Raw genomic sequence first — 22,017 nt, forward strand, 5'->3', positions numbered from 1 at the left:
CTATATTATAGAATCACAGCACAAGTACACTGAACACTGCTATCGGTCCTTTTATTTTCTCCACAGTAAATCAAAAATTATTCTTACACAATTAATGCACACCTTGTAGCACTGTATACTCCGTCGTGATAAAATATATGGAGGTTCCCTTAGCTGAAGCGTCGATGTTAGTGAGCAGCAGCATACAGTAAAGAGTAGTTGTTAGCGAGCATACCTGCGTGTCACTGGTTACTGAGTGCCGGCTCACAGACCTCTGGAGGTTGCTGATCCACGGGTCAAGACCTTCGGCGGTCTGCGTGGCCATGTGCAGAGAGGCGGCTCGCCTCAGCTTCCGTGGAGACAGGATATCGCTCTTAACTGTCAGCTGTTTGCCCTCTGTTACGGCCACACTCTGACCTACATCGTACGTCTGTCAAGCCAAGAGAGAGTATACCATCTGTACTTGAGACTCTTCCTCATCAACTCCGCGTATTCACAGCAAGTATCGATATTATTGCAAAGACAGAAAGTTAAGGAGAAGCACAGACAGAAGGAGAAACCTAATGCAAAGCGTGTTGGAAGTGTACTAACAGGCTACGCTACGGGAAGAAGCATCCGGTATTTTGGAGCCACGATGAGGGAATGTATTACGCTCGGCTCCAGGGTTACAGATTTCTGCAGGACCTAATCTAAAAAGTATGAAACTAAATCTATAGTGTGCACATATTAATTAGGTACAAACACCATTTCCTGTGAAGCTGGGATGTGTGTAATGTGAGAAACGGTAAGATCAAACGTAATCTCAATAGATATATGATGATTTAATATGGCGCTAAAACGCTTTAAAACAGAAATTTGTTGAGATAGTGGAGAGTTCGTTAGAATTTCATTTTAAACCAGACTACATCTAACTTCTTAGCGAACCATTCATTGCGATTGGATGCAAAAGGAAGAAGGTTTAGGGTGTGACGTCCCGCCAAGGGTAGAGTCACAAGCGAAAGCTCAGATTGGATAAGGACGCTGAAAGACATCGGCCGCATCCTTTTGAAAGGAAACCACCCGCTCATTAGTATTAATCGATTAAGGCAAATCGCGGACAACCTAAACCTAGATAGCCGGACGGGGATTTGGACCTCACTTCTTCCGAGTGCGTGTCCAATCCGTAACCACAACACCAATTCGCTCGGTTTGATTTGTTGCACCACTATTTTCTCTGTGGCAGAAACCATCTCATCAATCGTCAGTTTCCTGCTAAAAGTGTTAACTGTACCGTCATCTCATAGGGCCTCAATACAAGTAGTCTGTTGCTCGTCTTCTAGGTACCAATCTAGATATTGAATCAATATCACAGTTGAATAAGTATAAACCGGGAAAGTCTTCAACGTCACGAATGAGACTAGGCCTCGAAAGTTTATTTTCAATTATTTATTTTATTTCCGGTGGCTCCAGTGTCAATGTTTTCAAGCACTTCCACATACCTGGTGTCTCTACTAAGAATCGTCAGGCGCATTCTCTCTACTGTTTTGGCAGATATTTGCAATTTAGTTTTTGCAATGTGTAGCTGGAGTCAGCCCAAACAATTGCACGTCTCTCAAGCATCGCCCAGTGTCAGGTAAAACGTCGGTTTGTTTCCGACTACAAACAAAATCATTTTTAAAGCTGGATTTCGCATTCTTACTCGGTAGAGCGGTCCCAAATAGTGATATATTCGTTTTATCGATATGTATTAATAAGACAATAAAACACCAAGAATAACCAGTACTCCATTAGCGGCAGCACTGCCTTGGCCCTCACTGACAGCTACTTAGTCGTTGCTAGAATACTGGTTACTCCTGGGGTTTTATTGTCCTATTAATACATATCGATAAAACGAATATATCACTATTTGGGACCGCTCTATCGAATATGAATGCGATTTTCAGCTTTAAAAATGATTTTGTTTGTCATGCTAGAAATGTGTGTGAATCCCTACAGGACCAAATTGCTTAGGTCATCGGTCCCTAGACTTACACACTGCTTAAATTAACTTAAACTAACCTATCCTAAGAGCAACACACACCCATACCTGAGGGAGGACTCGAACCTCCAGTGCGAGGGGCCGCGCAGCCCGTGACATGACGCCTCAAACCACGTGGCCACTCCGCGCGGCTGTCTTATTAGATACCCATCATAGCGTCAAGTTGTTGTGAAGCCTAAACACATGATAAACAAATGAACGAATTACGAAATGTCATTACTCACCATAAACTTGGCGTGTTTATCATAGTTTGTTCTTCATCTGCAGTTCAGAAGTCTAGTTCATTCGTTGTGTTTTAAAACGAGCAGTGGTTAAGACAGTGGGATCGCTTTCGGGAGAAATGAGGTTGAAATTCTCGTCCGGCCTCACAAATTTAGGTTTTCCTTGGTTTTCCGGAATCACTTAAGACGAATTCCAGTACGATTTTCTTAAAAGGACGCAGCCAATTTCTACCCCATTCTTCTCCAGTCCTAATCTAATCATCCCGCTATCGTCGAGACTTTGAATGGCTCCAACTTACGCTGTAGGTGAAGCTGTCTGCTGATCGAGTAAACTCGGTTCTGTTTTTTTTTATGAGTTTCTGATGTTTTAATGTTATGTGCCTAGAACACAGAAAATATCCAGATATTTTTCTGAACTGCTTGAGGAACTTCACAAAATCCATAATGAGTCTATCACACTTTCCTGCATCGAAAAGAAACAGTTCACCATACGTCCGTACTTGCTGGTTTTTGTTTTGTGTGCGTTAGGCCGGGGTCTGAGCCGTGTTTCTGTGCCTAATGTTTCGTCTGATAATGCTGCAGACATCATCAGAGGCTATATACAAGGAATTATAATTATCACACATAAAAAGTTCAGCAAACCGAAATGCCTGTAGCCTCTGATGATATCTCCAGCATTAAAAGATGAAACATTAGGCACGCAAATATGTCTTGGACTTCGGCCTAGTGACCATATAAAGAAAATAACCGGGAATGTAAACACTGGCCGTGAAAACCTTCATTATATGATCAAGCAGTACACTGTCGGGTACTTCACAACAGTTTCTGTAAGTTATCTCCATAACTTTTCGCGTACTTTTAAAGTTGACAGTCCTTACTAAATTTTTTTGACTTGTGCTCTAAGGGTACATGGATTCAAGTTGTGCAATGCAGACACTAAGCGTACGGCTACTTACAGAAGATAAAACAAGTTCCTACAGTAATTTCCTAGTGTGCTTCAGACAGCAATGAGCGGGATAGTTTTTGATAGCCTTCGACCTCTGACGGTAATGTGGGGAGTTCCGTCATTTTGTTTGTTCCAAGATGTTGCCTTTAGCTGGACTAATTCTACCGGCGTGTACGGAAGACGAGGACGTGTTTCAGACTAGGGGAAGAAGCTCGATTCCGAGGAACAGTGAGGTGAGCGTCTACACTATGGGAGGGTCAGCAGGAACGCTGGAGGACCGGCCACGTCCTCACCTGAGTGGAGATGCTCTGTGGAGGAGGAGAAGTTCCCGTCGACGTCACCATTTTGCCAGACTTGGAAGCGGAGACCTCCGGGGCTGGCGCAGTCGCCGTCTGCACGGAGGAAGTTGGGGTTGGCGCCGCAGGTGGCACTGCCCTCGGGGGAGAGGTGCCCACTGCTGTTGACACCTTGGAAGGCTTCTGCGGAGGCGCTTCCGCCATTTCCACGTCTGCTGCTTGCTCGTCGGGCCTGGGAGAAACTTCGGCGTCGCTAGAAAGTGCAGGGGGGAGGGGAGAGACTGAAGACGTCGACACGGACAGCGAGGAATGGTCGACGATGTCGGAAGAGGTGTTGGTGCCCGTCGTCACTTTTTTGCGGTTAGTGGAAGTCGCTGCTGAGGTGGTAGCAGTCTGCGTGTCAGAAAAGGAAGACGGGAAAGATTTAGTTTCAGACACACTGTCACTCTGTTCTCCCTGGCGAGATTGTTTATGCGACGTTTCCGACGTCTTCGGCACTTCTTCTGATAGCCTCTCTTTTCCTACAAAATGTTTTTAACTCAATTAGCTCTCTTAGTGTACAGGGTAAAGGGGGGAGCATGAACACAACACAAGAAAACCACTTCATTTTAATTCTGGATTATATATTTTTCATTAATGTCCGTAACTCGTTTAGTTTTACAAACAGTGTCAAAACATTTTTTTTTTTTTTTTAGTGTCACAATGTAGTGGACATAATAATGGAAGCGTGCGGTTGAGAGAGAGAGAGAAGGCTTCAATCTCGGACTCACCGCCGAATGTGGATCGCAGATAAGTGGTCGGTGTAACTCGTTTCGAGTCTGCGCACCGACGTTTTCCCCCTGGTTGCAGATGTCCCCAGCTAAGGATCTACGTGAATAAAACTGGGGCGACTCTGACAAGTCGCCGATAGTGTGTCAAATCGTCAGACTTGAGGCCGTGCAGTGATGCACGCTACTTTTGATGCTTTACAATGAGGAAAAAAAGGGTATTATCAGGTAAAGCTACGACTTCCATGAGTGCTAAAAAAAACTAGAATGCAAAATTGTAAAAAAAAAAAAAAAAAGATCTAGGATGAAGCTTTGGATTTGCGAGCTGTTTTGGATCTACGGCAGGGATATCGAGCACTGGTGGATCTGCAAACGAGTCTTTCATTATCGTGTCCACTATCTGATTTCCGAAAAATAACAAGATGAATTAGAGATAAAAATGAACTGTGGATAGGACAGGTGGAGCGCGCAGAAGGTGGCGCGTTCCTCTGCGCCCTCCCGCGCTACCGGTAGAACTTCGTTCCGGGCCAGAAAGATATTTTCCTTGTGGTCATACCTTTCTTCTTGTCGCGGTCTTTCTCCTTGCCGGTCTCGACCTGCGAGGCCCTGCGCGTGTCTCGCGACTCGGCAGCGGTCGCTCGCTTCCCGGTCTGCGGCGAAGAAGACGAGGAAGAGATGCGCAGGTGTTTGCCGAATTTGGCGGCGACGGCGGCGGTGTCGTCGCTGTCGGAGCGGTCGCTGGGCCGCAGGTGCCGCTTGGAGGAGACGGGGGCGGCCCGGGTGCGCGCGCGGTCCGTAGCGGGCGCCCGCCGCTGCGGGGGCGGCGGAGGCGTGTGCGACATGTCGGACGGCGTGCGGCAGCAGACGGCGCAGACGCGCGTCCCCGCGCGGTTCACGAACGTGCAGTGCTCGCACGCCCACTCGTGGCGCGGCACCACCGGCTTGGGGGCGGGGGGCGGCGACGGCGACGGCGACCCGGAGCCGCGCGGGCACTCGCCGTCCCCCTCGTCGTCCTCACGCTCTTCCGCGCTGCCGTCCGCGGCGTCCTCGGCTCTCGGGGGCGGGCGGCCGCGGTCGTGGCTGTCGCGGTGGCGGTGCCCCTCCTCCTCCTCGTCGCTGTCGGTGAGGCTGCCGGAGGAGGAGGGTGAGGGCGGGGGGCGGCGCTGCCTGGCCCGCTGCTGGGAGCGCGGCAGGCTGCCGGCCAGCGAGCGGCGCGACTTCTGGCTGGCGGCGGGCGACGCGGGCCGCCGGCGGGCGCTGAGCGCGGGCGAGGGCGGCGGCGGCGGCTGCAGCTGCATCTGCAGCGCGGACGCGGGGTACGGCCCGGGGTGCCACGTGCCGCCCCAAGGCGCGAACCCGCCGCCGCCCCCGCCGCTGTCGAAGGCCTGGTGCAGGCTCTGGTTGCTGGCCGTGCGCCCGTGCTGGAAGCCTCCTACGGACGGGTCCATCCAGGGCCCCGGCGGCGGCATCATGTGCTGCTGCGGCGGCGGCATCCACATCACGCCGTGCCCGTGGCAGCTCGGGCAGTTGAGCTGCGCCATCGACTGTGCCTGCAACACGACCATTTAAAGACGTCCACCAGTTTGTTGCCGCTCCACCAACTCTACCGCCATCATTCTTTAGCACGCAGATGGAAAGTGTCACGACACGAAGCCCCTGCTCGATATTTATCAGCATCAAAATCTACGAGGGCCGTTTAATACGTAACACGTCATGTTGTATCCGTAATTGGAGAAACAACAAATAACGATTGGCGTGAGTTCCAAATTCTGTTATTGCCAACAGTTCCACAATACTAACACAACTTGGTGCTTGATCAAGAGCAGCGACTAGGCTGCAGAGTCCAAGTCCGGTATGGTAAACAGTCGTAGTGTAGCGTCGTTCCGGGGTGCGACGTCGACGCAGCACGTAGGTAGCCAAACACGAGACTCCCAGAAGTGGCGGCGTATACGGCTGTATAGGGCGAGTGGCGGAGGAATATGCCCGCCGTAAACGAGTCCGCTTGTCGCGTCCTGTTGTGATTGGCGGCGCGGCCTCACCAACTATCTCTCGGGAGGACGCTGGCCGAGGTTGCCCTGACAGTGCGGAGGCACTCAGTGTGCGAGGCCCGCGCCTGCGCTGTACAGCTGTGCAGAGCTGCGCATAAGCGGGGCGTGCCGGCCGTTGGCTGTATGACGTAAAGACCGCGGCCACGCAGCTGCAGGCGCCACGGTGTGGGCATTGACTATACCACACGTCACATTTTTTCTGGGACAGTTTCGGTTGAAAAAATACGGAATTTGATGTGGGACAACTTGGAATATTCCCGCTTCAGCCCCTATAGTGGTAATGAAGTTCCGATAGGTCGCAACGCAACACGTACCCTTCAAAATGGCGTCTGCAACGGAGATGCGTTCCAAGCAGAGAGCTGTCATCGACTTTCTTTTGGCGCTGAACCACAGCTTCGCAGATTTTCACGGGCTCTTACAGAATGTGTACGGAGACCTGACAGTGAACAAAAGTACAGGGAGTCATTGGGCGAGGCGTCTGTCGTCGTCGCAACAAGGTCGCATACAGCCGTGACTCCTGTGGTGTTGGAAAGTGCAGACACTCTCATTTGAGGTGATCGACGGCTCACACTCAACACCTCGCTGCTCAGCTGGATGTGTCTGTCGGGAAAGCTGACACACTCGTCGACCAGTTGGGGGTACTCAAAGGTGTGTGCCCGCTAGTTTCCTAAAAGAAGACCATAAAGAACAACGAAGGACCATCTTTGCGGAATTGTTTGCGCGTTACGACGCTGTGCGTGACTTGACAGTGATTCGCGCGTTCTCAGAGTACAAAAAATGGCAATAAGGAGCACGTGGTTCTCCTCCGGGAATGCTCTGTTTCTCTTTCCGTATAAATAGTTCCAGTGACTTCATGGACTCACGGCGTTATTCATCTCTAAGGATGGCGCTCATCTGTACTAAAAGTACTGAAAGTAACTTCATAGAGGATGAAATTTTCATCAACATGTCCCAAAGGCGTGGAAATAGCAGAGTATTAGTATGGTAGCGTTGGTCAAGGGGTTCGTGGTGTAACACCATTTTTGTCAGTGTAGATTCTCACCATTCTACACTCCTGGAAATGGAAAAAAGAACACATTGACACCGGTGTGTCAGACCCACCATACTTGCTCCGGACACTGCGAGAGGGCTGTACAAGCAATGATCACACGCACGGCACAGCGGACACACCAGGAACCGCGGTGTTGGCCGTCGAATGGCGCTAGCTGCGCAGCATTTGTGCACCGCCGCCGTCAGTGTCAGCCAGTTTGCCGTGGCATACGGAGCTCCGTCGCAGTCTTTAACACTGGTAGCATGCCGCGACAGCGTGGACGTGAACCGTATGTGCAGTTGACGGACTTTGAGTGAGGGCGTATAGTGGGCATGCGGGAGGCCGGGTGGACGTACCGCCGAATTGCTCAACACGTGGGGCGTGAGGTCTCCACAGTACATCGATGTTGTCGCCAGTGGTCGGCGGAAGGTGCACGTGCCCGTCGACCTGGGACCGGACCGCAGCGACGCACGGATGCACGCCAAGACCGTAAGATCCTACGCAGTGCCGTAGGGGACCGCACCGCCACTTCCCAGCAAATTAGGGACACTGTTGCTCCTGGGGTATCGGCGAGGACCATTCGCAACCGTCTCCATGAAGCTGGGCTACGGTCCCGCACACCGTTAGGCCGTCTTCCGCTCACGCCCCAACATCGTGCAGCCCGCCTCCAGTGGTGTCGCGACAGGCGTGAATGGAGGGACGAATGGAGACGTGTCGTCTTCAGCGATGAGAGTCGCTTCTGCCTTGGTGCCAATGATGGTCGTATGCGTGTTTGGCGCCGTGCAGGTGAGCGCCACAATCAGGACTGCATACGACCGAGGCACACAGGGCCAACACCCGGCATCATGGTGTGGGGAGCGATCTCCTACACTGGCCGTACACCACTGGTGATCGTCGAGGGGACACTGAATAGTGCACGGTACACCCAAACCGTCATCGAACCCATCGTTCTACCATTCCTAGACCGGCAAGGGAACTTGCTGTTCCAACAGGACAATGCACGTCCGCATTTATCCCGTGCCACCCAACGTGCTCCAGAAGGCGTAAGTCAACTACCCTGGCCAGCAAGATCTCCGGATCTGTCCCCCATTGAGCATGTTTGGGACTGGATGAAGCGTCGTCTCACGCGGTCTGCACGTCCAGCACGAACGCTGGTCCAACTGAGGCGCCAGGTGGAAATGGCATGGCAAGCCGTTCCACAGGACTACATCCAGCATCTCTGCGATCGTCTCCATGGGAGAATAGCAGCCTGCATTGCTGCGAAAGGTGGATATACACTGTACTAGTGCCGACATTGTGCATGCTCTGTTGCCTGTGTCTATGTGCCTGTGGTTCTGTCAGTGTGATCATGTGATGTATCTGACCCCAGGAATGTGTCAATAAAGTTTCCCCTTCCTGGGACAATGAATTCACGGTGTTCTTATTTCAATTTCCAGGAGTGTAGATATACAGAATGCTCTGGGAAGAGCAATTGGCGTACAAGCCATTTATATAAGACATGATGTGACGCTTGTAATGTGTTAACGTAATTTCTTCCTAGAATCATAACTGATAAAGATACAGACATGCTAAACTCACAGATAAATCATGTATTTATTGTTGTCAATAAACTAAATGAACCACGGAGGCTTCCGTGAGGGTGCGCGCGTCATCCTGCTCGCGCCATTTGTGCGCGCGCTCCGTCCACTGTCGCCCGCGTCGTATCATCTTTTTGGGTCAGGTGTTTCCTCTGGGCTGTGTGTGGGGAGTGGTGTGTCGGACACGTAGCTGGGCGGGTGTGCCTGAGTGCTCGGCATCTTGGTCACTGCAAGGAGCGGCTCTCGTCGCGTGGAACCTCGTTACGACTTGCATCAGTCAATTGTGGTGTGCTAAATACGCCAAGATGTATTGAACAACTTGTTTGCGCTCTACGAGTAGCAGCGCAGTATTATCCGATGCCTACTGGGCGTCCTGAAGCTATTGGCCTCCTTGGCATTTGTTTTAAATTATCTATGAAGACAGTTTAGTAAGTCCTGTACTTAAACACTGTTAATTATTCCCGTTGTGAGCTGGCCAGGAATCCAGTTTCCTTATCCCTTTCTGCGACCACTTTGGGGCTGTGTGTCCCAGTCTGGAGGGAGGTTTCTGTATGCGCAAAGCTACTATTTGACATGTCAATCTTGTACTTGAAAGAATGTTTTTTTTATTATTGAGTATTTGATACTACTGATTGTGATTTCTGTTTGTTGTAGACCTGATGGCTGTTCCTGCAGCGAGTTATGGCATTTGGGCTGTAACTAGAGTTGTGTGTGCTCAGCCTAAAGGTACGCACGTCTGAGCCGTGTGTGTGTGTGTGTGTGTGTGTGTGTGTGTGTGTGTGTGTGTGTGTGCGTGCGTGCTTGTATCTGCACACTCTCTTACTCCGTGTTGAGAAGTCCTTCGGGTTATAGGTGTACCGGCCATCTTTCATATGGTGCCTATTCCAATTACGCCGGCCGGTGTGGCCGTGCGGTTAAAGGCGCTTCAGTCTGGAACCGCGTGACCGCTACGGTCGCAGGTTCGAATCCTGCCTCGGGCATGGATGTGTGTGATGTCCTTAGGTTAGTTAGGTTTAATTAGTTCTAAGTTCTAGGAGACTGATGACCTCAGAAGTTAAGTCGCATAGTGCTCAGAGCCATTTGAACCATTTTTTATTCCAATTACAGGGTCTATTGACCCCTAAGAGGCCCTGGTAAAGGTATACCTTGATTTTTTAAAAATATTGTTTGATGAATTAATATGTAATTATTCTTTTAAATAACCCTGCACATTACTTCTTGTTATTGTTGACAAGGTTAAATGGTTCAAATGGCTCTGAGCACTATGGGACTTAACAGCTGTGGTCATCAGTCCCCTAGAACTTAGAACTACTTAAACCTAACTAACCTAAGGACATCACACACATCCATGCCCGAGGCAGGATTCGAACCTGCGACCGTAGCAGTCGCGCGGTTCTGGACTGCGCGCCTAGAACCGCGAGACCACCGCGGCCGGCTTGACAAGGTTAACTTGCAGTGTATAGACGGGCCGCTTCCGTACTGAGGTTTTAATAAGTGAATTTTCAATTTCCCGTTTAAGTATTACTGTGTATGTTAATTTTTGTCAAACTTGTTTTAGGCTACTGTTTGTTGTTTGGTAAATGTTGACAGCCTTGTATCGGCAGCGGTTGACGCGTTGCTGTTCTGTTGGTCTGGGGCAGGGACGAGTTTTCCTTCTGCTTCGGCTGCTTCACCGTCAACGCACGAGGCCTAAGTGTTAGCAGGTCACACGTGATTGCATGGGTCTTCCGTTCCAGCCTCAAGTTGAGTAGTTTGTTGTCATTCGTTTGGTATCGAACCATGGCGGGGGTATCGCCGTATTAGGTAATAATTGACTTAGTAATTCTGTTACTGTAAGGCTCCTGTGGGCGTGTGATGAAAGTATTTGGGCAAACTGACCAATGAGTTTCCTAATTTCTTTAAAAAATTAAGGCTTTAATTCTCATTCTCTTTTAATTGTGTTTTAGGGGCGCGGTAGTTTAAGTACTTAACGCGATTTATATAAAACAGGTTTGTGCACAATCAGTGAAGTACTACCGTTGATTCGATTTTACATGTGGGTAGCCTTTCGGCAGCTTGGCTGTATTTGTCTACATCAGAGCAGAATAAGCGATGGAGATGTGTGCATTTTAATATTTTTTAAATGTTTGTTGAATTTATATTATATTGCGTGTTAGCTCACAGCTGTGATCTAGTTGCGGAAAGAGAGTACCGCCTCAGGTTTATTTAATCAGGTAACTGTTTGTAGTCGGGCCTGCATTGTGTTGCACAGTTGACATTTTTGAGTACTATTTGTAATTTTCTGTATAATGCAAATGTCCTTGTACATTGTGAATTTAATTTTAAAACATTAAACATTTGTATGTATTTCGCAAGAATGTTGGTAACTGTCAGTTGACTCATGACTGAATTGTTTGGGAACTATAAATGACGCGTCAAGATGGGCCCCTTCCAAGTGTTTTCCTTAAATTAATCCCGATCCTTGTTCTTGGTCTCACTAAACCTGCTGCCTCGTTACCTAACGCAGTTTGCATAAAAGCAATTGTAACTGTACAAATAGCAAAGCATGCATGCATACAATCATTATTCGATATTGAATAAATTGCTATAGATAGAATAATCTGTCCTAAGAGCCCACCAACTAATTCCTTAAAATTAAATATCAGGATTATGTCACTTTGAGTACATGTCCCATTTTCTATAGGATTTATGCCTTGATATTTCTGGAGTGTCACTCCAGCACTCAGAATCTGTAATCAGCCATCCAACAAAAACAAAGCATAACTGGCCACTATAACTGTAGACTATATTACTAGAATCGTAGTATTAATGATTTACTCTGCCAAATGTTACATCTTCAGGTCTTCCTAACATGCAGTAATTTTCTTTCTTTGAGGGTATTCCTCCGCAGACACGTGATTATTCGGATCGTTCGGAAGGTCACGTTTTGATCTTGATCTTCTTATAAGTCCTAGTGATTGATGTTAGTCGATCTGCATCGGTCGTTAAAATTCGCTGAGCTATAATGCTTAGTGGCTTTGATTATTGCTGACTTCAGTTTCTTGCTCGAGACTTTCATATTTTGATATTCATCTAGTTTAATTTTGGATAGATACTGCCTGACAACAAAAGTTGAGCACCCGGAAGGGGGGCACAACCAGTAGACCCAGAGGAAAGGCCGCTGCAACCGTGCCCGAAACTTCTTTTTTTTTTTCTCCAGCAGCAGTAGTTTTATACATTATGACGCGTACCATACCCAGAAAACTTTTATATCTACTGACTCTGGCCGCGGAAGCCTACGCAGTTGTATAAATCTAGGCAAATTTACAAAGAACTTGGCGTGATAAGCCCCTTATTAGTATGCCGTTGCACCCCCTCTGGCCTGGATGCATGCACTGATTCTGTTAGTAAGAGTGACACAAAGCCGCTGTATAGCACATGCTGAATGCTGGCAAAGTTTCGAGGTCACAGTGTAAACTAATAGAGATTGTGTAAAAGTATGAGAAGTGATATACCAAATGGCCATAAAAATGGAAGCAGACAGACGAACACTAACGGAAAAAAGCCGCCCACACTGTTATAAGGCAGCACACAATATTTGTCTTGAAATAATGATGTAACTTCCAGAAACCATCTGAAGATGAACCTGAAAAGGTTCAAAAACCGGTTCATGGAATAATAAATAATTATTCAAAAATGTGACTGGTTGCAGTTTTATGTATTTACATTCGTTGTATACCCTCCTGAGGGAAGGTGGCCCACAAATGTTGTAACTTATTCTCGATATCCTGTAATGATGGTACTGTGACGACGTGCGACCTGGTTCCACAGGTATGCTATCGGGAACTGATCTGGTGCGCTTGTCGGTCTCGAGAGTACCTCAGAATCACGGAGACTTCATCCATGACATATCGTTGGGTTGGGTCGTCAGAGGTTCGCCCCCCCCCCCCCCTCCCACCCTTCGCCTGCACAGTCACTACCTGCCATGACCTGAAGTCGTACCCGATGCTCCCAACACTGTGACGGCAGGAATAACACCGCTGCACCTTTAAGAGACATTGGTAAAACGTGACTCCTACCCAAGTCGCAGCCATATTCACCGACGATGGTGATCTGGGGTAGTGTGTGACCGCGATCTGGCGCTGAATACAGTGCGATGCCATTTATCAGCAGCCCCTGCTTCCCGGTTACGGGACGACTCCAGGCGCAGCCGTTTGTGTTGTGTTGTTAACGGCATCCCCCTGTAGTGTCCCTTTTGCAATATTCACCCTTATCAAGGTGAAACATAAATAAAACTGACAGTATGTGACTCAAAATGAATTGCAAACATTGATTTATCATTGATTTAACTGTAAAAATATCTTTGTAAGAGTATAAAATACAATGCAATGCTCATTCTTCTGTCTAGTCTGTTTTGTTCTGTTCGTTCTGGTGTTAGCTGGAATAAGGTACGCAAGCTATTGTGCTGCGCTAGCAGTTTGTTTCTGTCGTAACGTAATTGCAAATATTTAATGGTGTAAACTGTGTCCTAGTACGAATATATTAGTATAAAGTGATCTCCGTGTGTTATTTCAAGAACCTACGCCACATTTATCTTATGAAAAGAATATTTAATGAAAATTATTTAGCATGTTTCCAGCTGCTGCGGAGCGAGTAACAGTAATCTCTGACTGTTAACAATTAGCCGCCATTACGCGGTACATTCAAAAATATTTTTTCACAGCACAATGTCTGATAGCCGGAGCAGAAGAAATTAAGTAAAAATATTCAGTGAGATTAATTGAAGTAATCCAGTGAAATAATTTTATTAAAACTTGTCTATTTTCTGTGTTAGTAATAATTTCAGAGCTGAGTACTACTACGCTATTGCATTTACAGTAATTTGTAGGGAGCCTGGCGCTCGATAAAACCAGATATAATACATAATTGGCAACCTACGAAATTCATTATTTTGCTTATTATATCTCTTTTGTATTTTTTTGAAAGCTAAACGTAAAAACTAACTTCACTAAAAATCAGTAACAGATCACGAAAAATCAAAGGACAAACACATTTACTAGGAGAGTGTTTTCCTCTAAATAAATAGCATATACAATATATTTCTTTTAAGAGATATAATACCCCGTCCGACGAATGGTACGGGATGACATAAAAAGTTGCAAGGAGTCCATTACTTGTTCTCGAGTGGCAGGGGCAAAAGGGAAAGGGCTACAGTGTACTTGGTGGACGCCGGCTGCTGTGGCCGAACGGTTCTAGGCACTTCAGTCCGGAACCGCGCTGCTGCTACGGTCGCAGGTTCGAATCCTGTCTCGGGGATGGATGTGTGTGATGTACTAAGGTTAGTTAGGTTTAAGTAATTCTAAGTCTAGGAGACTGATGACCTCAGATGTTAAGTCCGATAGTGCTCAGAGCCATTTGAACCATTTTGTACTTGGTGGACAGTACGGCGATTATCTCTTGTCAGACTTGGTCGACCGTAACCTTGACGGCGAGTATGCCTGCCCTCACATCCCCATGCATTGCAACATTGGCCACTGTCAGATCCGAATGTCGTTTAAATTTGGAAACTGCACATTTTAACCAGACTGTGAAATAGAGACTCACGGTGAGGCCCATTTAAAACTGTGTTAGGCGCTGATAACGCTGTCTCACACAAATACGCGGTGTCTCCGTGTCCCGCATAGTGATCACTCAGCATCTGACGCTGTTAAAGCCACTTATATGCCATACCAGGCCTGTTAACAATAGTAAAGACAAACAACAATAATGGCCTCTGGTGGCCGTTTTACCTATTGCCAGTGTTGTGTACTTGTTACATTGACATCCGACCATGTCCTCTGGGTGCTTCCGGTTTTTCTTTTTTTTTTTTTTGTCAGGCATTGTATAATTCGCTCGTTTATGCAGCAGGTAATGGGCGTCTAAAGCTCTGTCTCTAGTTGGTTTCTTTGAAGCCTGCAACCTTGGCGAAGACATGATGGATTAGCTACTAACATGATGTACGACCAGGAAAAGTAGTTCCTCTGCTCTTCGTACCTAGAAGAGTAGGTTCCGAAGATGCCCTATCATGTGCGGCTCTTGCAGTAAGCGGAATGGAGTGGCAAAGTGCAGAGGATTCCTCACCTGGTGCATGGTGTGGAAAGCTGGCGGGTGCTGGTGCGGCAGCGGGCTGGCCATGCCCTGCAGGTCCGACACGGAGGAGCTGGAGACGAGGCTGCGGCCGAAGAAGCCGTTGGCGCGGCGGCCGTCCGGCGGCGTGGGCGGCGCGGGCGGCGAGTGCAGCCCGGAGGCGCGCCGCGGGCTGCGGGCGGTCGTCGCGAAGCCCGACACGTCGCGCAGCTGGCCGTGGCCGTGGCCGTGGCCGTGGGCGGCGCCGAGGCCGCGGGGCGACGCCTCTGAGCCCGACACGCTCGACGAGCGGTTGCGCCCCCACGGCTGGTCCGGCTCCCACTCCGGGTACCCGCTGTCCCGGCTCGGTGGCTGAGGAAAAACCAAAGCAGCTACATACTCTGCACTCTGAGACCCACTTTCCTAGTGCCCGATCATCTCCCCTTGCGTTCCAACAGCGACTTTAGTTATTTGTACCAGCCCAAGAAACAGTATTACCTAACACAGTTCAAAAACTACAACATAATACACTGATGGAAAGAAGTAGTTGTGAGACTCAAACGAAAGATGGTAGGCGTGTTTCTACACCTGAAAGATGATGTCTATTCCAATTTCGCGCCTGACGATGAATAGTGGCGCTAGTAGAGCTACTGTGAGTGTGAGGACGCAAATCAGATTTCCTTTAAATACACGTTGTAACATGTACTGAGTCAAATCCCTCCTCCTCACTTAAGGTAGAAACAAGCTCTACTGAGGAAGGCCAAGAAAATCTCTGCATCACCCTCTCTACCACTGCACCAGAAATTCTGTCATCCGCCACAGCAACGATTGCCATCAAGAAGACCAGCAAGTGTTAGTGCAGGACAACTCATCGCGGATGGTTTTGATCTAAATGAAAGCTGAAAGCATGAATGGTCAACAAAAACAATGGGAACAAGAGCCCATCACCTTGATCCCACAAAGAAGCCAAAAGGTTTTGACCTACCGAGGAAGCTTTGGTGGTGCCTCAACAGGTTAAGGATTGGACATGGTTATTGTAGCTACTTCAAGTACAAATGGCACTGGATCAGTTCACCAATGAGTAAATGTAATCAAAGAGAACAGACAATGAACATTTAGTCCAATGCTGTCCACTTCATTCATACCCTAGAACTCCCGATGACTTGTTCACTCTCACACGCAGCTTAATTAACTGGTTGAAAAACACGGACTTTAAGGTTTCATCTTGTCTTATATCATATGTATATTGTATAAAATCATTTTCCTTATATCAACTGTATACTGTATAAAGTCACCATACGATTAAATAAATAAAAACAATCATGAGAGTTAGGTACATTTGAGATTGGACGTGGTGACTTGATGTTAGTCAATAATGCCCTCAGTGCGACAAAACCGCCGTTATCAACACCTCACTGAGTTTGAACGAGTTCGTGTAATAGGACTAGGAAATGCTCGATGTTCCTTCAGCGATACTGCAGGAAGACTTGGCAGGAATGTAGCCACTGTACATGACTGCTGGCAGCGGTGGTCACAGGAATGTTCGCTCGCAGGAAGACAGGACTCCGGACGGCCACGTGGCACCACCGAGAGGGAAGGCCATCGTGTTAGGTCGGCTCTGGCGCACCGTACTGCATCTACAGCAGCAGTATGAGCAGTAGTTGGCACCACAGTGGTACAACGATCTGTTGAACAAATTCGAGCCAGATGCCCTGTAGCGTGCATTCCACTCAACCAAAACCATAGCCATTTGCGACTTCTGTGCTGTCAAGCGAGAGCTCACGGGAGGCTAGGGTGGAAGTCTGTTGTATTTTGAATGTTGGTTCTGCCACGATGCCAATGACGGCCGTGTGTTGGTTAGGAGGCCCGTTGAGGGCCCGCAACCAACCCGTTTGCGTGCAAGGCACACTGAACCTACACCTGGAGTTTTGGTGTATGGTGCGATATCGTATGACAGCAGGAGGCCTTTCGTGGTTATCCCACGCACCATAACTGCAAATTTGTACGTCAGTCTGGTGATTCGACCTGTTAAACTGCTATTCGTGAGCAGCATTCCACTGGTTGTTTTCCAACAGGATAACGCTCGCCCACATACCGCTGTTGTAACCCAACATACTCTCCAGAGTGTCGGCATGTTACATTGGCTTGCTCGATCACCGAATCTGTCTCCAATGGAGCTCATATAGGACATAAAAAGACCACAACTCCAGCGTCATCCACAAATAACATTAACCGTCCCTGTATTGACCAACAATGTGTAACAGGCGTGGAACTCCATCCCAGAAGCTGTCGTCCGTCATCTCTATAACACAATGCATGCACGTTTGCATGCTTGCATTAAACATTCTGGCGGCTACACCGCTTATTAATGTAACTGTATTTCTCATTTGCAATGGTTGATCTCGCGTTGACAATAACCTGTGATCTTGCAATGTTAATCACTTAAATATGTTTCCTAGACATACGGATCCCCGAAATTTAATTATTCTACGTTATTATTTTTGGTGTTGTGGTTTTTTGCTCCGCCAGTGTATTAACTATGGCCGGCCGAGGTGGCCGAGCGGTTCTAGGCGCTACAGTCTGGAACCGCGCGACCGCATGCACTGGATCTATCCCTTGCGTCATCTCTTTAGTCTCTGCTGCTACCTGTTTTCTTACATCTGGAGGTGCTACTGCCAAGAGTGTAAAGATCTTATTGATTGGTGTTGGTCTTCGGCTCCCTGTGACTGCGCTGCATGATTGTCACAATTTAACCGATCCAAAAAAGCCCATGCGCTTTAAAAAAATAAATAAATCCACCAAAAAGCCCAATGAAACCTAGCTATATTTAATTAAAAAAAATTAATTAACATACAGAACATACATAATGTTAAGTAGTTAGCTTACACTTATTAAAAAAAAAAAAAAACATCAAATTTACTGAGTGCAACTATTTACTGTCACAAGAATATAATTTATCAATATTGCGTTTTAACGTTTCTTGTAATTTAAGAAACACAGATAAACAACATTTACACTTCTAAAAACAAACTTCAACTTGATGTAGAACTGTAATGACTGCAAAAATTTGTTATCTTTTGGAAGCGTGCAGAAATTTATAGACCTTCACTAATTTCTCGGGTGTTTTATTTCCTAAATTATTTCCTAATAATGACCAAACAAATCGGTAGGTGGAGAAGGTTCTCTCAATGGACGCAGCGCTGAAAGGACAAGGAAAGAAGCATTAAGAAAGTAGTTGTCAGAATGAGTTAGTGTTTCTAATAAATTAATCATAGGAATTTAAACTGGACTAGTTAACCGCCAAAAAAAACAAAAAAAAAAACAATAAAACCCATAAGAACCCAATTTTAGCTACTGGGTTGAGTTTTTTGAAAGTACCCGGGCTTTTGGGAACCCTGATATGCTGCCTTTCTAACGAAGAGACACAATAACTTGATTAGAATGTGCCGACTTCCTGGCCGGCCTGAGTGGCCGAGCGGTTCTAGGCGCTACAGTCTAGAAGCGCGCGACCGCTACGGTCGCAGGTTCGAATCCTGCCTCGGGCATTGATGTGTGTGATGTCCTTAGGATAGTTAGGTTTAAGTAGTTCTAAGTTCTAGGGGACTGATGACCGCAGCAGTTAAGTCCCATAGTGTTCAGAGCCATTTGAACCATTTTTTGCGGACTTCCTCCAGGCCGTAGCGGCGTATTCTGCAGCAGAAAAACACAGAGGAAGGGCGGATGTGTGAAGAGCGTTGTAGTGCGCTCTCCATGTCGTGTTTGTCAGCGGACGAGGTTGTTCCTGGTGCGTACCTTCTGTATGGGGACTATACAGCGTTGTTTGTAAGTTAAGGTCAACAAATGTGAATTGAATGAACTAAAATTTAAGGCTCAATGGGGAGTAGTATCATATAAGTACACTGAACCAAAAAAAAAAAAATAGTCACCGTTGGGAAACTTCACTCTAATGCCACATAACATCTACCCTTGTCTTTCCGATAGGGTGTCTCAGAGTTCGAGGAAACCAGGAACATATGCGTAAAGCCCCGTGAAAACGGCTACCGTCATTTTGGAAGACAATAGTGTGCAGAGAATGCTCATCATCAATAGACGGCAACACTTGACCACGGAGAATGATGAAATAAACATAGTGGTTCATCCTCACGGTGACCTGTATGAGAGCACTCAAGTCATATTGCCAAAAACATTCCTGAAAATCACGATACAATCTTTGGTCTTACCTACTTCCTCTAGACATTGTGATTTATCACTGGGCGCTCGGTGCACTCCATGTCTTGAAGTATTTGAAAAGAAACAAACTCGTGATCCATCGAACAGCACAAGACGCATCTGGTCAACTACTGCACAGTTTCTGTGTTGTCTGACTCACTGAAGACGTGCAGCATTACGTGCGGCTTTGAGCAACGACTTTCTAGAACTCCACATGTCCTTTGCATGCAGTTCCCTTCGCAGTGTTCGTTCGAAATGGATTGCGATAGAGCTGAATTCAGTGACAGTTACAGTTGTAAAACTACCGTAGGTTATAAGCATACATAGACTACGGCAGTTTTCCTGGGAGGTTTCCAGGTACGACCGCAGACGCTTTACCTGTTTGTTAGGTGTCTTGCATGTCTATCGGTCGTTGAAGTATTTTGATCTATTTGCTTGTGCATGCCGTCAGTGTCTTACTAGATTACCCTAGAACCTAGAAACCGGAAGCGGTGAACCGTTTAGAAACCGAGGGAGGATATATGCAGGGCTGTATAACATATAGAACATTTTTGTTCTGCATAGTTATCCTCCTATTGTATTTATAGTAGTGTTGAAATTGCCAATGTTTAATTCAGGTTTTATTCGAAAATTGTTAATATTATACCGTCCCCAAAGAAATACTAAGAAACGACTTAAAACAGTATTTATAAAGAAGAGACATTTAAAAATTGTAATAATTTCTCTGTGTAAGTTTCCAGGGCAAAGAAATATACAGAGCACTCGAAACAAAATGATCTAAAGAGATGACAAAATACGATCTTTTGTTAATTTTTTAGTCGTCTTGACTTCTCTTGTCTTGGTTGCGTGAAGACGGACATCTTGCGAGTGCTGGCAAATGTAAGCATATTTGTACTAATTTAAGCAGATAATATATTGATTTAATATTATTGTTCACTTTCAATTTGTAAGAGGTGATCCCGATTTCATGTCCGCCTTCCTTGAATTAACCTGCGTTCGAGTAATTTACAGTGCAACAATCGCAGCGGCCGATGCAGCCAATGACGCCGTTACGTGACGATATTAACTTATAAAAATTAGCGGAAGCGAAAAACTTGCCCGCTGTTAACATAATATACATTTTTCTCCACAGCCGCCCGACGTTGCAGAAAATACGTAGCTTTAAGATTCTTATTTTCAGTACAACAGCCGAGAGCCAGAGCCAGGACTCCGACTACAATGCAATGTTTAACGGAGGTAAGAAAAAATATTCTCGCGCGTGTGTGGGCCGCAATTGTAATTAGTAACTAAAGATTTTTTGCTTTAAAGTGAACTGACTAGCCAAGGAAATTAATATCAAAAGTTTATTCCATTGTTCAACTTATATGCTCATGTTTTAAGATTCAGCGAGTCTTATGTCCATTAACATAACAAATAATTTCCACTGAAGATTAATATTATTTAAAAAAGAGACAACTTCACAAAAGCATTTAATTGTAAATCAAAATTGAATGAAATATCATTTTGATTAAGGCCCACCACGTAAGTCGGCAACAATCACCATTACCAATCAATTTCTGTAGTAAATAATAAATTAAATTACGACGACCGACGGACGCGAGTTCGAAAATTATTAATATGTAACGCGAAATTGAGAGATATTCTAGTAAAAAAATACCGATTAATTATATAGCGCTAGGAAACAGTTTCTCAAAAAAAGGTAAAATTTAAAAAAGTAAACATATCAAACATCGCTTCAAAATTTCATCGAGTTTATATAAAACATGGTTCCGTTATTCATAAACAACTTTCACACTTATCATAATAACAGGAAACTCTTGCCTTTGATCTTGAAGAAGAATGTTCTATTGAGTACAAACCAGCAATAATTATGTAGATATTTTTATGTTTGTGCATGTCAACTGTACTTGCATCAAAGGCAATTGCTTTGATTACATAAAAGCGCAGAAATTATACGATCTACTAATTTTTTTAACATTAAACGATGTGCGATTCTAAGTATGTGCAAAACAGACAAACAGAAGTCGTCGGTCCCCAGTTTCTCTCTCACACTTTCACTTATGTTTCTCTACCTACCAATATTACCAGTACTACCGGTCTACATGTAATCCTACCATTCAGTACGTTATTTATATACTGTACCAAAACTAGTGACCTATAGTTTTGGAAGATCGCAACTCTAATGAGTGTAGCAATTCCTGTAGAGTTTGAAACTGATTGTCACTGACACGGCGTGACACTCACCTCCAGTCTCCGCCTGGTAGGATCCTTTTAGGATCACTGTTCTCGAAAATTCTTGCCAGATTAAAACTTGTACCGGGCCAGTACTCGAACCTGGGACCTTTTCATTTCGCGAGCAAGTGTTCTATCGACTGAGCTATTTAAGCGTGACCCACACCACGGCTTGACAGGTAGGATCTGAGGTACTTGATGAAATAAAGCTGTAAGGTCATGTCGTGAGTCGTGCTTGGATAGCTCAGTTGGTAATGAACTGGCCCGCGACAGCCGAAGGTCTTCGATTCCTGGTCCGGCACACAAATTTAATCCAACAGTAAGTTTCAAATCACGACATCTCCTTCCTACCATTTCGTCACGTCTCCACAACTTACTACACTGATACCATTACAAGTGACTAGTACAGACAACACTTCACTGCCACGAATTACCACGGCTGAGTTAGGCCACATGTACCAGTTCACTTCCATCACTAACGACAGAGCTGGGCTACTTTTTACCAGTTCTACACCATCTGCTGCGCTCCAAATCGGCCAATGTGCTGTTTTATAGAGGGTGACCAATATTTTATATGATGAACTTATACACTGTCCAGTCACATTAATGTC

General features: G+C 46.3%; 1 protein-coding gene across 1 annotated transcript in view; it reads right to left on the bottom strand.

Moving 5' to 3' along the window:
- Nucleotides 1–22,017, bottom strand: part of LOC124775510 (E3 ubiquitin-protein ligase lubel) — a 488,311-nt gene that overhangs the window by 174,696 nt on the left and 291,598 nt on the right. Inside the window, exons 8-12 of the mRNA XM_047250342.1 lie at nucleotides 15,167–15,337; nucleotides 14,981–15,133; nucleotides 4,783–5,776; nucleotides 3,457–3,980; nucleotides 215–409 (exon numbers count right to left, since the gene is read on the bottom strand). Of these exons, the coding sequence (XP_047106298.1) occupies nucleotides 215–409; nucleotides 3,457–3,980; nucleotides 4,783–5,776; nucleotides 14,981–15,133; nucleotides 15,167–15,337 (2,037 nt within the window). The remainder of the gene's footprint in view (nucleotides 1–214; nucleotides 410–3,456; nucleotides 3,981–4,782; nucleotides 5,777–14,980; nucleotides 15,134–15,166; nucleotides 15,338–22,017) is intronic.

The sequence above is a fragment of the Schistocerca piceifrons genome, chromosome 2 (genome assembly GCF_021461385.2).
Source record: "Schistocerca piceifrons isolate TAMUIC-IGC-003096 chromosome 2, iqSchPice1.1, whole genome shotgun sequence".
NCBI classification, from domain to species: Eukaryota; Metazoa; Arthropoda; class Insecta; order Orthoptera; family Acrididae; genus Schistocerca; species Schistocerca piceifrons.